Source organism: Salvelinus fontinalis, chromosome 40 (assembly GCF_029448725.1).
Source record: "Salvelinus fontinalis isolate EN_2023a chromosome 40, ASM2944872v1, whole genome shotgun sequence".
NCBI classification, from domain to species: domain Eukaryota; kingdom Metazoa; phylum Chordata; class Actinopteri; order Salmoniformes; family Salmonidae; genus Salvelinus; species Salvelinus fontinalis.
Genome location: NC_074704.1, coordinates 23,943,887 through 23,957,499, shown reverse-complemented (window position 1 = coordinate 23,957,499; position 13,613 = coordinate 23,943,887). Strand labels below are relative to the sequence as shown.

Genomic DNA, 13,613 nt, shown 5'->3' with positions numbered 1-13,613 from the left:
GTGGCCAACTTCATTAGCTGATCCGTCCTGGTGACACTGTTGGAGTCATGTCCAACCGGGTCATGAGGGATCCGAGAATGGCGCTGCAATGGATAGCTGTCGTTTTATGGGCTCTTGACCAATTCCGCTATTTAGTGTTGTTGTTTTCTCATTGATCATAATGTTTCCGCCATCGTTTCTTATGACTGAAACGAGCTTCTGGACATCAGAACAGCAATCACTAACCTCGATTTGGATGAAGATTTCTACTTCAACGAGTCAGAGACGCAGAACATACTGCTCAACCGAACCAGGCACTAATCCCAGAGACTTGTAAAAGAAAAAAACAGAGCAAGAGAGACCAACGTGCAGGCACCCTGACAAAACTCTGTCAGCGAGTACATAAACCGCCTCTACCCTCCATTCTATTGGCGAATGCACAATCACTGGAGAACAAACTGGACGAGCTCCGTTCGAGACTAACCTATCAATGGGACCTGAAGAACTGTAATATCCTGTTTCTCGGGGGTCGTGGCAAAACAAGGACAATATACATCTGGCTGGTTCTTCTACGCATCAGCAGGACAGAACGGTAGCATCTGGTAAGCCCAAGGGGGAGGTGTGTGTCTCTTTGTTAACTACAGCTGGTGCGCAATCTCTTATATTAAAGAGTTAGAATACCTCATGATAAGCTGTAGACCATACTATTTACCAAGAGAGTTTATCCATATTTTTCATGGCTGTCTATTTACCACCACAAACCGATGCCGGCACTAAGACTGCACTGGACGAGCTGTATAGGGCAATAAGCAAACAAGAAAATGTCCATCCAGAGGCGGCGCCCCTAGTGGCAGGTGATTTGAATGCAGGAAAACTGAAATCCGTTTTTACCTAATTTCACCATGTCACCTGCGCAGCTAGAGGCAAAAAAAACTCTAGATCACCTTTACTCCACACAGAAATGCATACAAAGCTCTCTCTCACCCTCCATTTGGCCAATCTAACCATAACTCTATCCTCCTGAAACAGAAAGTACCAGTGACTTGCTCAATACGTAAGGGTTCTGATGAAGCGTACGCTATGGAACAGGACTGTTTTGCTAGCACAGACTGGAATATGTTCGGAATTCATCCGATGGCATTGAGGAGTTTACTACATCGGTCACCGGCTTCGTTAATAAGTGCATCAACCAACGTCATCCCCACAATGACAATACGACGTACATATCCAAACCAGGAGCCATAGATTGCAGGCAACATTTGGACTGAGCTAAAGGCTAGAGCTGCTGCTTTCAAGGAGCTGGACACTAATCCGGACACTTATAAGAAATCTCAGACGAACCATGAAACAAGCAAAGTGTCAATACAGGAAAAAGATTGAATCCTACTAAGCCTCTGACACTTGTCAGATGTGGCAGGGCTTGCAAACTATCACGGATTACAAAGGGAGACCCAGCCGTGAGCTGCCCAGGGATGCAAGCCTACCAGATGAGTTAAATGCTTTCCATGCTTTCTGCGAGGCAAGCAACACTTAACCAAGCATGAGAGCACCAGCTGTTCCGCACGACTGTGTGATCACGCTCTCCATAGCCGATGTGAGTAAGACCTTTAAAACAGGTTAACATTCACAAGGCCACAGGGCCAGATGGATTACCAGGACGCGTACTCAGACCATGCACTGACCATTTTCAACCTTTGCCTGACCCAGTCTGTAATACCTACATGTGTCAAGCAGACCACCATAGTCCCTATGCCAAAGAACGGCAAGGTAAACTGTCTAAATGACTATCGCCTCGTAGTACTCACATCTGTAGCCATGAAATCCTTTGAAAGGCTGGTCATGGCTCACATCAACACCATCATCCCAGAAACTCTAGACCCACTCCAATTTGCATACCGCCTCGACAGATCCACAGATGACGCAATCTCTATTGCACTCCACACTACCCTCTCTGACATGGACAAGTGGAACACCTATGTGAGAATGCTGTTCATTGACTACAGCTCAGCGTTCAACACCATAGTGCCCTCCAAGCTCATCACTAAGCTAAGGACTCTGGGACTGAGCACGCCCCCATTCACCGACGGGCTGTGGTGGAGCGGGTCGAGAGCTTCACGTTCCTCTGTGTCCACATCACTAAGGATCTATCATGGTCCACACACACCAACACAGTCAAACTTCCCTTATATTTCTTTTATTTTTGTCTGTTTTTCCATGTATGAGCAGGCCAAATTCAATGTTTCGTCAAATAATATATTTTTTTATCCCCCCATCTTAAACTCTTAGCTAGTGTGTTAAGAATAACTAACATTAGCCCCCAAAGACTAATATAAGATAAATATCATTTTTCGAGTTCACTTGAAATATGCAGCATGCAATACAAATGGTCTTGTTCATATGAAGAGGTAACTCCGTTGACCATAACGGCAATTTATTGAAAGCTAACCAAAGTTACAGTTGAGTAGCCTAGCCAGCATAGAGGAAAGGGCGGAGTTGGGACATCCGGCTTTCACTGCTTTACCCGCTTATTGCCCTCGCATAAACATCTCCCGGACACAAAATACTGGCTAGCAAGGGGTTATTTTTGAATACTGCATTTTGCAATTGGCTAGGTTGCATCAATTACCTTCACTAAAAACACTGCAAAGGTTTTGCCTGCAAACATTCTATGTCTACCTCATGATTTGTTGGGAGAGTTGTCTGTCTGAAGAGGACCCTCCCCTGAACATTATTTTTTTTTCATTTTCAAAATGACCAAAATAATCTGTCATTAATCACAGATCTAGTGCTGTTGCTGCTCTAGGTCTATGGTTTCCGTGACTAATGGCTAATCAATTCCTCAGATCCATCAATAGCACACATAAGAGAGGAAGTTAAACTGATGTAGCAACCACATAGATGCATGTTAGACAATTTCTTTACAGAATGCACCCAGCCACACAATAGGTTCTACCTGGCTGTTAATCTGAAGCTATCCCTGTGTTTACTTTTCCTAGCACCACTGGCTGTGCTTTGAAGCATGGGAATTAAACCATCACTGATGCACTGTACAGATGCTCTTTATCCTTGACCTTAGACCTTACAGCAATCAAGAAGAAACTGGCTGAGCCAATAAGGTACCACCAGCATGAAGAGCAAAATGCATGGTACAGTACATCAGGTGAGGCTGCTGAGGGGAGGACGGCTCATAATAATGGCTGGAACGGAGCGAATGGAATGGCAGCAAACCATGTATTTGATACCATTCCACCAATTCCGCTCCAGCCATTGCCACATGCCCGTCCTCCCCAATTAAGGTGATACCAACCTCCTGAGTGATACAGCCATCCGTCAGTGAGTTCCGTCAACTGTATATTCCTCTCATGATCCAGTATTTTTCCCCCCACCTTTATTTAACCAGGTAGGCAAGTTGAGAACAAGTTCTCATTTACAACTGCGACCTGGCCAAGATAAAGCAAAGCGACACAAACAACAACACAGAGTTACACATGGAATAAACAAACGAACAAACAAACAAAAAAGTCTATATACAGTGTGTGCAAATAGTGTAAGGGAGGTAAGGCGATAAATAGGCCATAGTAGCAAAGTAATTACAATTTAGCAAATTAACACTGGTGTGATAGATGCACAGATGATGATGTGCAAGTAGAAATACTGGTGTGCAAAAGAGCAAAAAAGTAAATAAAAACAATATGGGGATGAGGTAGGTAGTTGGATGGGCTATGTACAGATGGGCTGTGTACAGCTGCAGTGATCGGTAATCTGCTCAGATAGCTGATGCTTAATGTTAGTGAGGAAGATATAAGTCTCCAACCTCAGCGATTTTTGCAATTCGTTCCAGTCATTGGTATAGCTCATTGGTCATCCCCAAAGATGACCAGTGAGATATACCTGCTGGAGTGTGTGCTATGGGTAGGTGTTGTTATGGTGACCAGGGAGCTGAGATAAGGTGGGGCTTTACCTAGCAAAGACTTATAGATGACCTGGAGCAAGTGGGTCTGACGACGAACATGTAGCGAGGACCAGACGACGAGAGCATACAGGTCGCAGTGATGGGTAGTATATGGGGCTTTGGTGACAAAACGGATGGCACTGTGATAGACTGCATCCAATTTTCTGAGTAGAGTGTTGGAGGCTATTTTGTAAATGACATCGCGAGGTCGAGGATCGGCAGGATGGTCAGTTTTACGAGGATATGTTTGGCAGCGTGTGTGAAGGAGGTTCTGTTGCGAAATAGGAGGCCGATTCTAGATTTAATTTTGGATTGGAGATGTTTAATATGAGTCTGGAAGGAGAGTTTACAGTCTAGCCAGACACCTAGGTATTTGTAGTCGTCCACATATTCTAAGTCAGAACCGTCTTGAGTAGTGATGCTAGTCGGGCGGGCGGGTGTGGGCAGCGATCGGTTGAAAAGCATGCATTTAGTTTTAGTTTTAGTGTTTAAGAGCAGTTGGAGGCCACAGAAGGAGTGTTGTATGGCATTGAAGCTCGTTTGGAGTTTTTTTTAACAGTGTCCAAAGAAGGGCCAGATGTATACAGAAGGATGTCATCTGCGTAGAGGTGTATCAAGGAATCACCCTCAGCAAGAGCGACATCATTGATATATACAGAGAAAAGAGTCGGCCTGAGAATTTAACCCTGTGGTACCCCCATAGAAACTGCCAGAGGTCCGGACAACAGGCCCTCCGATTTGACACACTGAACTCTATCTGAGAAGTAGTTGGTGAACAAGGCGAAGCAGTCATTTGAGAAACCAAGGCTGTTGAGTCTGCCAATAAGAATACGGGCCCTGTGTTGAGCTACCTCTTTTCTGCATCCCTTAACAATCGGACAGATGTGTGGACCTCTCTTTATCCCATGATAATGCATGGAGTGGAAATAATGAAAAAATAAATGATGGATGATAAATAATGTAGGCCTAATACGATTTGACTACAACTTCCAGTAGCCCCATAGGTTTGGTTGGCATTTCCTGGTCAGGAGGGCAGCCATATTTGATTCGATTATCTCGGCTTCGAGTAGTTAGCTAGCCAGTTGCAGTTCAGAAAAAATTGTTGCTGGATTATATTACACACATTTTCCACGACAAAGGATAGCAATCTTTTAAAGAATAACTGCTTAACGTTACCGTGCTTAGTCAACGATGAATCCCGAATAGTAAGTTGGTTAATGGTGACAGCCTGTTTTTTTTATGCTAACTAACGTTCGTCCGCTACCTGGCTAACTGTTAGCTAGTTTAAGATACTTGTTTTGTCTTCTTTACAAATATGAAATCGATGACATAATGTATGTTCTGTATCAACTCCACTCTAGACATGTTTTCTATTGACTATTAATAGGCGTGTTAGGGCCTGTTTTTATCTTCCTAGCTACGTTCAAACGCCAGCTAGCATGAATGCTAGCTAACTACCCATACATAGGCTAGCTAATATCAGCTGGTAGCTAATTTAGCTAGCTACCATCACAGCTGGCCAGTTAAGTAACGTCGTTAGTTACGTTAGCTAGTTAAAACGTGAACTACTTTGTTGACTTTTTCAAATATGAACATGTGTAAAAAGTCATGCGACCAATATAACCATAATTGCCCAATAATATAGTTATGTCTAGTTAGTTATGTGTTTAATTAAATTCAAGGCTACTTTGATTGCTGTGTGATACAAATGCATTTATTGATTGACTGGCTCGTGTCACTAAAGTAGCCAGAACTAGCTACTGTGACAATTTTGTTGCCTTGTTGTTTTTGACTTTCAACAAATAATGAATAGTATATAGTAATATCTCCATCACAAATTGATTTAATTGACATTTATTTATCCTGTGAAATGTCTACTCTCCTTTCAGTGATTATTTATTCAAGCTGCTTCTGATTGGCGACTCTGGCGTTGGAAAGTCTTGCCTCCTCCTCCGATTTGCAGTAAGTAACTTTCCTCTGTCTAGGTGTGTTTTTGCCATGTTGATATTTTGAGAGATAATCGTTTGATGTCCCAGGAACTTTACTGTACTTTGAACACCCATAGAGATTTTCTGTTTTTCTTATTTTCTCTTCAGGACGACACATACACAGAGAGCTATATTAGCACTATTGGAGTGGACTTCAAAATTAGGACCATAGAATTAGATGGAAAGACCATAAAACTTCAGATTGTGAGTACCTATGGCTGACATGACTTGATTGAGTCACAAGAATGGCAGAAGTGGAACATTGTGATTTGTATATGATGTTGGGTCTGACTTTGCTCTCATTTGGGCCCCAGTGGGACACAGCTGGACAGGAACGGTTCCGGACAATTACATCCAGTTACTACAGAGGAGCGCATGGCATTATTGTAGTGTACGACGTCACAGACCAGGTAAATCCATCCCTCATTCGCTTTTTCAATTTTTTCACTTTCTATTTTTCACTCTCTTTATAACAAGTTTACATAGCAGATAGCCTTGTTCTCAAGCCTGTGTAAGTTAACAAAGTTTCAGTGTATCTGGTTATGCTGTCTATTGCATCGGTTGTTGAGTTATCAACAGTTGTCTCCTCTCCTGTCACACCCCAGGAATCCTTCAATAACGTGAAACAGTGGCTACAGGAGATTGACCGTTATGCCAGTGAAAACGTGAACAAGCTGTTAGTAGGCAACAAATGTGACCTGACGACAAAGAAACTGGTGGACTACACAACGGCCAAGGTAACGCTCTACCTGGTTACAGAATGATTAAAAAATATATATATATTTTTAAGTTTAATCTTCTCTCTTCTGTTCTGTGTCCCACTCTTTTCTCGTCTCTTTGCTTCTTTCTTGTGTGTATATGCCTCTCCCCTACTCCCACCTTACTGTTGCCTCTCTCTCTCTTATGTCCCCTGTCTTTTTCTCTTCCTCCCTCAGGAGTTTGCTGACAATTTAGGGATCCCCTTCTTGGAAGCCAGTGCCAAGAGTGCCACCAACGTGGAGCAGGCCTTCATGACCATGGCAGCTGAAATCAAGAAGAGAATGGGCCCTGGGGCCACAGCCGGAGGTTCGGACAAGTCCAACGTCAAGATCCAGAGCACGCCAGTCAAGACCTCCTCTGGAGGCTGCTGCTGAGGCCCCTCAGCCCCCCAAACGCCATCCACCCAGACCCCTACCTACCAATCTCAAAAGTTACCATGCTCCACAGGGATAGATAAAGGAGAGAAAGAAAGAGAAACAGGGGGAGAGAGAGGGCGAGAGTGACAGAGAGGGAAGGCTGAGTGGCCTGGATTGTGTGTGCAGTTGCAATACCAGAAATATGTCCCCCCCCCACCCCTGACAAGGTCCGCAATAGGATGGTAAGCCCATCCACACCCACAGGAACACACTAACATAATGTGGGATATTTTTACGTATTACCAAAACATACCTATACAAAATAAGATGTGGCAACTTATCCAGACGTTTTTAAACAAGGCGCAAGGTGGTAATTATGAATGAGAGGAGTGTGAATAAACCTTGCCCAACTCTTTACTCCAGGTCTGCTAGTTAATACATTTTTCTACGATGGTTATGTTCTCTTTATTTTACTGTGGATATCAGCATGACTTTGGCCTGATCTCCTCAGAAATGATTTAGGAAGCACTCCCAATGAAGCACATGTTTTAAAGAGCATTATACATGTTGGCAGAACTAATTGCTTTACCCACAATGCATCTGGAATGCACTCATGACTTAGCACGTCTGCTCGCTGTAATCAACCCAAATTATTTAGAGGAAATATCATTCAGTGTCACGTGGTCCAACTTCATAATGTTGCCTAAAATAATGTGCCTGCGCCTTTATGGCAGGATGTATATATGATATGCTTTTGGCACACTGCGTTGTAGGCATGTCCTTCCAGCCCTAAAGACCTTTTGTATGCCCATAATGGTTGAATGCCCAAGCGCTTATCTCTTATTTGGGTTTAGTCTAATGAATTTTGTATGATATTAGCATTAGTTAACATTCCTGTACAGAGAGTAATTGTTCTGCTGACATACATAATGCCACATGGACACGTGCTACATTGAAAGTGTCATTGTTTTTCCTCCGCCAGTCTCTCAACCAACAGCACAACAAAGTTTCACCAAACGCTGAACTAATTCTACCAACTGTATATATTTATACATATATGTAAGAACCGATTAGCTAAACCTGTAGAGAAGCAAGTGCAATATATAGGACATCATGAAAAGTAGCTGAACATTTTAATTTTGGCATGTGATTTGTGGCTGAGGACTTGACATTTTTGTGGCACAATGTCTACTATTAAACAATGAAGGAGATTCTTTAATAAACATTTGTCTTGTTGGAATTATTTCCTTATAGTTACACCTTTTCAGCATGTACATTTCACACTGAAATGGGCCTAGTCTCTGAAATGCGACAGACTTTTTGTGCTCTTGTTTCATAAGCTGAACGGTATGATCTTTGGCCCAGCTTCCATTGTCTCCAGTAAAGGGTGCTGTTGTTCTGAACTTGAGACGTCCATACCCTAACCCCTACCATAACCCTTACCTAAACTTCACCTTTAAAATTCACCTTCAATGGGGTGCCGTCAGTTGGACAACCCAAGGATCACGTTTATACTTTTCCTCTCTTACCCAGCTCAACCACCTTTTTGTGCCTGCCGGGGCCAAAACACTTTTTACTTCATACTTTTGAGTCTGTCCAGCAACAAGTGTACATTACAGTTAATGGGATTCTCTGGTACTTTTATCTACTTTTTAGCCAGTAGTTTTGAAAGTAGCGCTCACAGGCCAAAAGTGTTCCCTTAAAATGTGTACTACGTAACATATGTGCAGATCTGTGCACCACATCGTTACTCTCGCTCTGCTGTGTGTTCATGATGTCTCTTACTAGCTGTCACTCAAATGGTGAGGGGTTGAAGCTCATTGGTTGAATGCGAATGCTAGGGGGCTGGCCCACGTGGGGGAAAATGTACGGAATGTACAGCTTCCAGAAAAACAAACTAGGGATTTCGTGGCTAATTGAGTTAAGACAATAATCCTGTTCGTAGATGCATAGGGACCCAGTAAGACAACTGAAACACTGAATCTGGTACAGGTCTGTACCAGTGGAGGGCAGCATTAGGTGGCTTAGTTCATCTCTGCAGCTGTACTGTCTGTCTCCCAGTAGTTGGGACTTCTTGAAATCTGAGTTAAGGGCAATTTCAAATCAATGACTTTGAATGGGGCCTCATTCGAATAGTAATTAGATTACACATCCCCAACAGCTGTCGTGAATTACATTGGCTTTTCCATGCCGTTCTATGTTGAACGGTTACCTGAGTTGATGTGACGTTGACGTCCATGACAAAGGCATTGTTTTGTGGCTGTGATCGATACCCTTAATCTATTCTTTCACACAAACCTTGTCATAGAATTAGTATCATACCCAAGGTAGAGCACCCACCAGATCATCCCGTGATTGGTACCCATTGTGTGCCCACTTGATTAACATCTGACCCTCTCATCAGCGTTGCGGTGGCATGGTGCCCGCCGCTGTAAATGTGCCCTGGCCGGCCTCTCTCACACACAGGCCCCAGGCAGAAGAAAGGGCACACTCTTAACTGCTTGGCATGCTCCCTTCCCCCCTCCTCCTCTCTAGCGGACCCCTGTAATTATGTCAACGGAGTATAGTAAAAGGCAGTGTGAAGCCAGCCTTGTTTAGCTGTTGAACTGGAGTCTTCTATTTTTCCTAGGCATAACCCCAATTTGCTTTTAAGTGAAAACAAAACCTACATTCAGCCGGTCCGCGTGGACAAAGGGCTAGATGTTTTGCTGTGAGGTTCAGAGGGAGTGAGTGGGGGATGGGATGGGAAGCAGCAGCAACGGCGCCGAGGAGGGGTTTAGAGTTGATGGCGCAAGAGGGAGGAGGGGTGGGCTGTTTGCCGGCTTTATTTGTTCTTGGTTGCCGGGCAATGGAAGGGGGAAAGCATCTGTGACAGCTGTAGAGGGGCCGCAGCCTTTCCCCCGATCTACAGAAGAAGCCCTGTAGGTAAAATACAGAGGGAGAGAAAGGGGGGTGGGGGAGGATAGGGAGGGAGCTAGTTAGCCCATGTGTGAAGTTCACTCAAGACAATACCCACAGCAAAAAGATGGGAGCTGGATTTGTGGATAAGATATGGAGAATCAAGCCTCCATTATGTCAATCTTGGTTCTTTCCCTCATGCCTAGACGGCAGGTGTGCACTTGAGACAGGCTTTGGCCACACTGTAGTGTAACATCATCAAATGGAGTGAGAGATGTTGTGGACTGTGTGTCAGCTAGCCAGTTAGCACTGAACAGCATGCTGCCCTACTGGCCAGACGAGTCTCATTTGTATGCCTGACGCCCTTCTGAACAATGGCTAAGTGTGCAGCAGAGCACAGAGTTGATTCTCTTCGGAGGAATCAGAGTTAGCAGCAGCCTGAAACGACTGACATACAATACAAGTCTGCATGGACAGCTCAGTGAATTAGACGACCGGTAGTGACTGTTGCTGTCTGTTAGAATTGGAACTAAGTTGTTTTGCATTCTGTTCTCAAGCGGTTGACTTTTGGTCACTGCTATAGTGCTGTGAGTAAACAGTACAACTACTTGCCTTTGAAGGATTTTGCCTCTAACACTCATTCTTTTATTGCTCCTCAGCCTCCTTGTATTCACTGTAGACTAATCGTAAGTGGTGCGTGTTTATTTTACAAGGCAGCCTATTTTAAACTTCATTGACACTATTTTTTGAGGGAGCCAGGGCAAGATGAGCAAACAAAAGATGCCTGGTTTCTAGTCACCGGCTATAGGATTAACAAAAATTCTGTTGACTTTAGTTTTTACATAACCTACATATGTATACACTCCCCTTGAGTATTTACACAGCCCATAAACGAAGAGGACTCATTCCTGACTATTCAAGCGACACTATCTGACTTAAACATACATGTTTCTTTTCATGGAGTTTAAAGCTGCATTGGTCAGAAGCGTATCTCCAGGAAGTGAGTTGCCACAAGGGCATCTTGCAATTTGCCGCAGTGATGAAATGAGTGACTATGACTTGCGCTGCCTATTAGCTTTAGTTACAGTATGTCAGTGCCCGACCCTCTTGTTCATGCATGCATGTACAGTGAGCTCCACTGAAAGCATTTGGGGGTGTGATTCATCAAATATGTCAACTACCTCACCATTTCATTTACCTCACAGTGAGTGCTAAATAATCAAAGACATGTCTCTCTTTTCCCCCTCAACATCTACACGCTCATTCCAGCCAGGCCACACTTTAAATTGAAGGCCTCCGTTACGCTAGACTTTCTTTGGCTTTTAATCCTTTCATGCGAGACCTACCCCCCCTCTCTCTTTTAGCTACTCTCAATAAAGCCAATGGCGATACTGTATCACTCTGAAGTAGCTCCTAGTAGTTCCTTGCCAGGCAAGACAAAAAAAAACGAAAGAAAAATACAGTGATGGATGGATGCCCGCAGCGGAGGAGCCAACCTTAAAAAAACTGCAGCCGTTAATTTCCTGATCCCAGCCTGACGGCCCTCCCTCAGTGTTCTCTCTCAGAGCAAGAGCAGGAAGAGATGGGTGGGATGAGGTTTCGGGAGCTAATTGGCAACCTTGGCAGTTCGTTATGGAGGGGGGTCTGTTTGAAAATAGTGCCCGGGTGACAGTCGTACGCTTTTCTATGTGGCGGAACCGGCTCCAGAGAGTCTATGTTGTAAGTAAGAGGCCCAAAAGAACTGACCCAGGATCTGCCAAACGTTGACGCAAAACTAAATCTGGAGGATGTATGCAGAAAATAGGAGCCTTAATTGACACCACCTTTGGTGTATTTCTTTGGCAGTTCCATGAAATATGGGTGTCTTGTTTGACAAATGTAGCAACTTCTCAACCCTCTTCCGTTCTCTAACCTGTCCTAAAATTGCTTCCAGTTGCTTACAAGAAACATAATTCTCAGAGTAGAGGTCTCAGTCTCTCACCATGCCTCTCCACTCTGCTCCAGTACCATCACGGTTGTTGTGATTAGACCACTGCTAATCTATTGGCGTGTCAAAAGGTAGGCATCCCTCAAGGCTGCGTCTTTCATTCAGCTTCATTTCGTTTCCACATGTAATTACGAGTGATGTGTACCGATATGTTATTTTCCTGCATGGGATATGATTGGGGTTGAAGTTATAAGGCAGTTCTCTGTACAGTCTCAGGTCCATCTGTCTGTGGGTGGACGGTCGGGTGAAACGTGAGAGGGGAGAGAAACCATGATGACCGCAGGAGCCTTGCAGCCCTGTCTCAACTGGTGCCAGGCCCAAAATAGGAGAGCAGCGCTCGTTCCGCTCACAACTGGCAACCCAGGCCCCCCTCTCTTGCCCCTAGTAGGGACAGAAATACCCCTAGCCCGGACTACTGCTGCCCTTCTGTCACGACTGTTTACCAGCTGTGGCATTGCCATCGCTTTCAGGGCCCTAATGGCCATTGTCATTTTCTTTATTTAAATTGTACTACATTCACTTGACTTCCCTTAGTTAGTACTCATGTACTGTGTTTCTGGCCTTAACTTTTAACCTTGGCTTTTGTGCCGATTTACACTGAGGTGTTAAACGTAACTTTTAACCAGTCCAAAGTTCATAACGGGTTCCACTGGTCACAGATGGGAATGCCATATCTTCAGCTCCTGCATTAATTTGAAGAGAATCAGCTGCTTGTGTTGGAGAGTCCTCCGGTTTTTATTCTTGCCATCTGGTTGCAATTATGTCATGCTCTGCCTAACTCGGGGAGAACCACCACATTATTGAACAGATGCCAGAGAATGGAGTAGTATGGCGCTCACATCATTCTTTCCTAAATGAGTGTCTGCACACAAACAGATACACAGGTGTGCGCATAGCCGCATAACGACCCACGTCCATTTTGGGCATATGAGCATTTGATAAATCCCTTGAGAAAAATGATTATTTCTGCAGTTTGCTTATGCTCTATTATCTGACTAAGTGTTTTGGACGTGTGTGGCCATGGGTTTGTCTTTGAAGCTCTCTGCTGCAGCATAGTTCTAACCTGTTTGACTAGTTGAAATGTGTCTCCAGTTGTCAATGGAGAAGCTGTTGCCAGAGTGACAGATGGCAATTGGCTAAAAACAATTTTGAGAGTTTCAGAAAAAGTTGCTGGTTTGATTTCTAAGCATTATAATGGAACAAATTACACTTTGACATAAAAGTAACACACTTTGTGATGTACGTTAGATCTACGATGTACGAGTGATCATTGTCAACACATTTAATTTCCCCAGCAAACATAAAAATAATGCATTACAATATTGCACTGGCTAATTCCAAGATGTCTAACGTTGAATAGCTTGGATGCCTTACATAGTTGTGGTTGCTCACTCACAGCAAGACTACTTGAGAAGAGAATGCTCCCAAGAATAAGCTATGACTATTTCTCTCAATTACATGTTATCATTATTATTCTGCCTGAAAGCGGCCTACACACAAAATGGGTTTTGTTCTATAGGCTAGCTTAGGATATTTACACTAGCGTAGCAAAATCCAACATTATAGATGTTTGTTTTATTTTAGGCTATTATGTATGTCTGGTCTGTGCATGGGGTAGCCTGGGCAGATGCTAGTTGGCGCTATGGATCTCTGTTATAGTCTGGGCTTAATGTGCCAAGCCGGTAATACACTCG

The 13,613-nt window shown here is 43.9% G+C and overlaps 2 protein-coding genes across 2 annotated transcripts in view; one reads left to right on the top strand and one right to left on the bottom strand.

Annotated features, from left to right (window-relative positions):
• The window catches only part of LOC129840008 (aftiphilin-like), a 113,936-nt gene that overhangs the window by 68,200 nt on the left and 32,123 nt on the right, over window positions 1-13,613 (bottom strand). The gene's annotated exons all lie outside the window — the stretch shown is intronic.
• On the top strand, window positions 4,957-8,257 carry LOC129840013 (ras-related protein ORAB-1-like). The gene is made up of 6 exons (XM_055907804.1): window positions 4,957-5,136; window positions 5,821-5,893; window positions 6,028-6,123; window positions 6,234-6,329; window positions 6,525-6,656; window positions 6,855-8,257. The coding sequence occupies exons 1-6, from the start codon at window positions 5,123-5,125 to the stop codon at window positions 7,050-7,052; spliced, it is 609 nt and encodes a 202-aa protein (XP_055763779.1). The 5' UTR covers window positions 4,957-5,122; the 3' UTR covers window positions 7,053-8,257.

What these genes read in the sequence shown, in the direction of transcription:
- LOC129840013 (XM_055907804.1), top strand. An exon ending in TGTACGACGTCACAGACCAG is followed by an intron (nt 6,330 to 6,524) that starts GTAAATCCATCC and finishes GTCACACCCCAG; the next exon opens with GAATCCTTCAATAACGTGAA. An exon ending in TGGACTACACAACGGCCAAG is followed by an intron (nt 6,657 to 6,854) that starts GTAACGCTCTAC and finishes TTCCTCCCTCAG; the next exon opens with GAGTTTGCTGACAATTTAGG.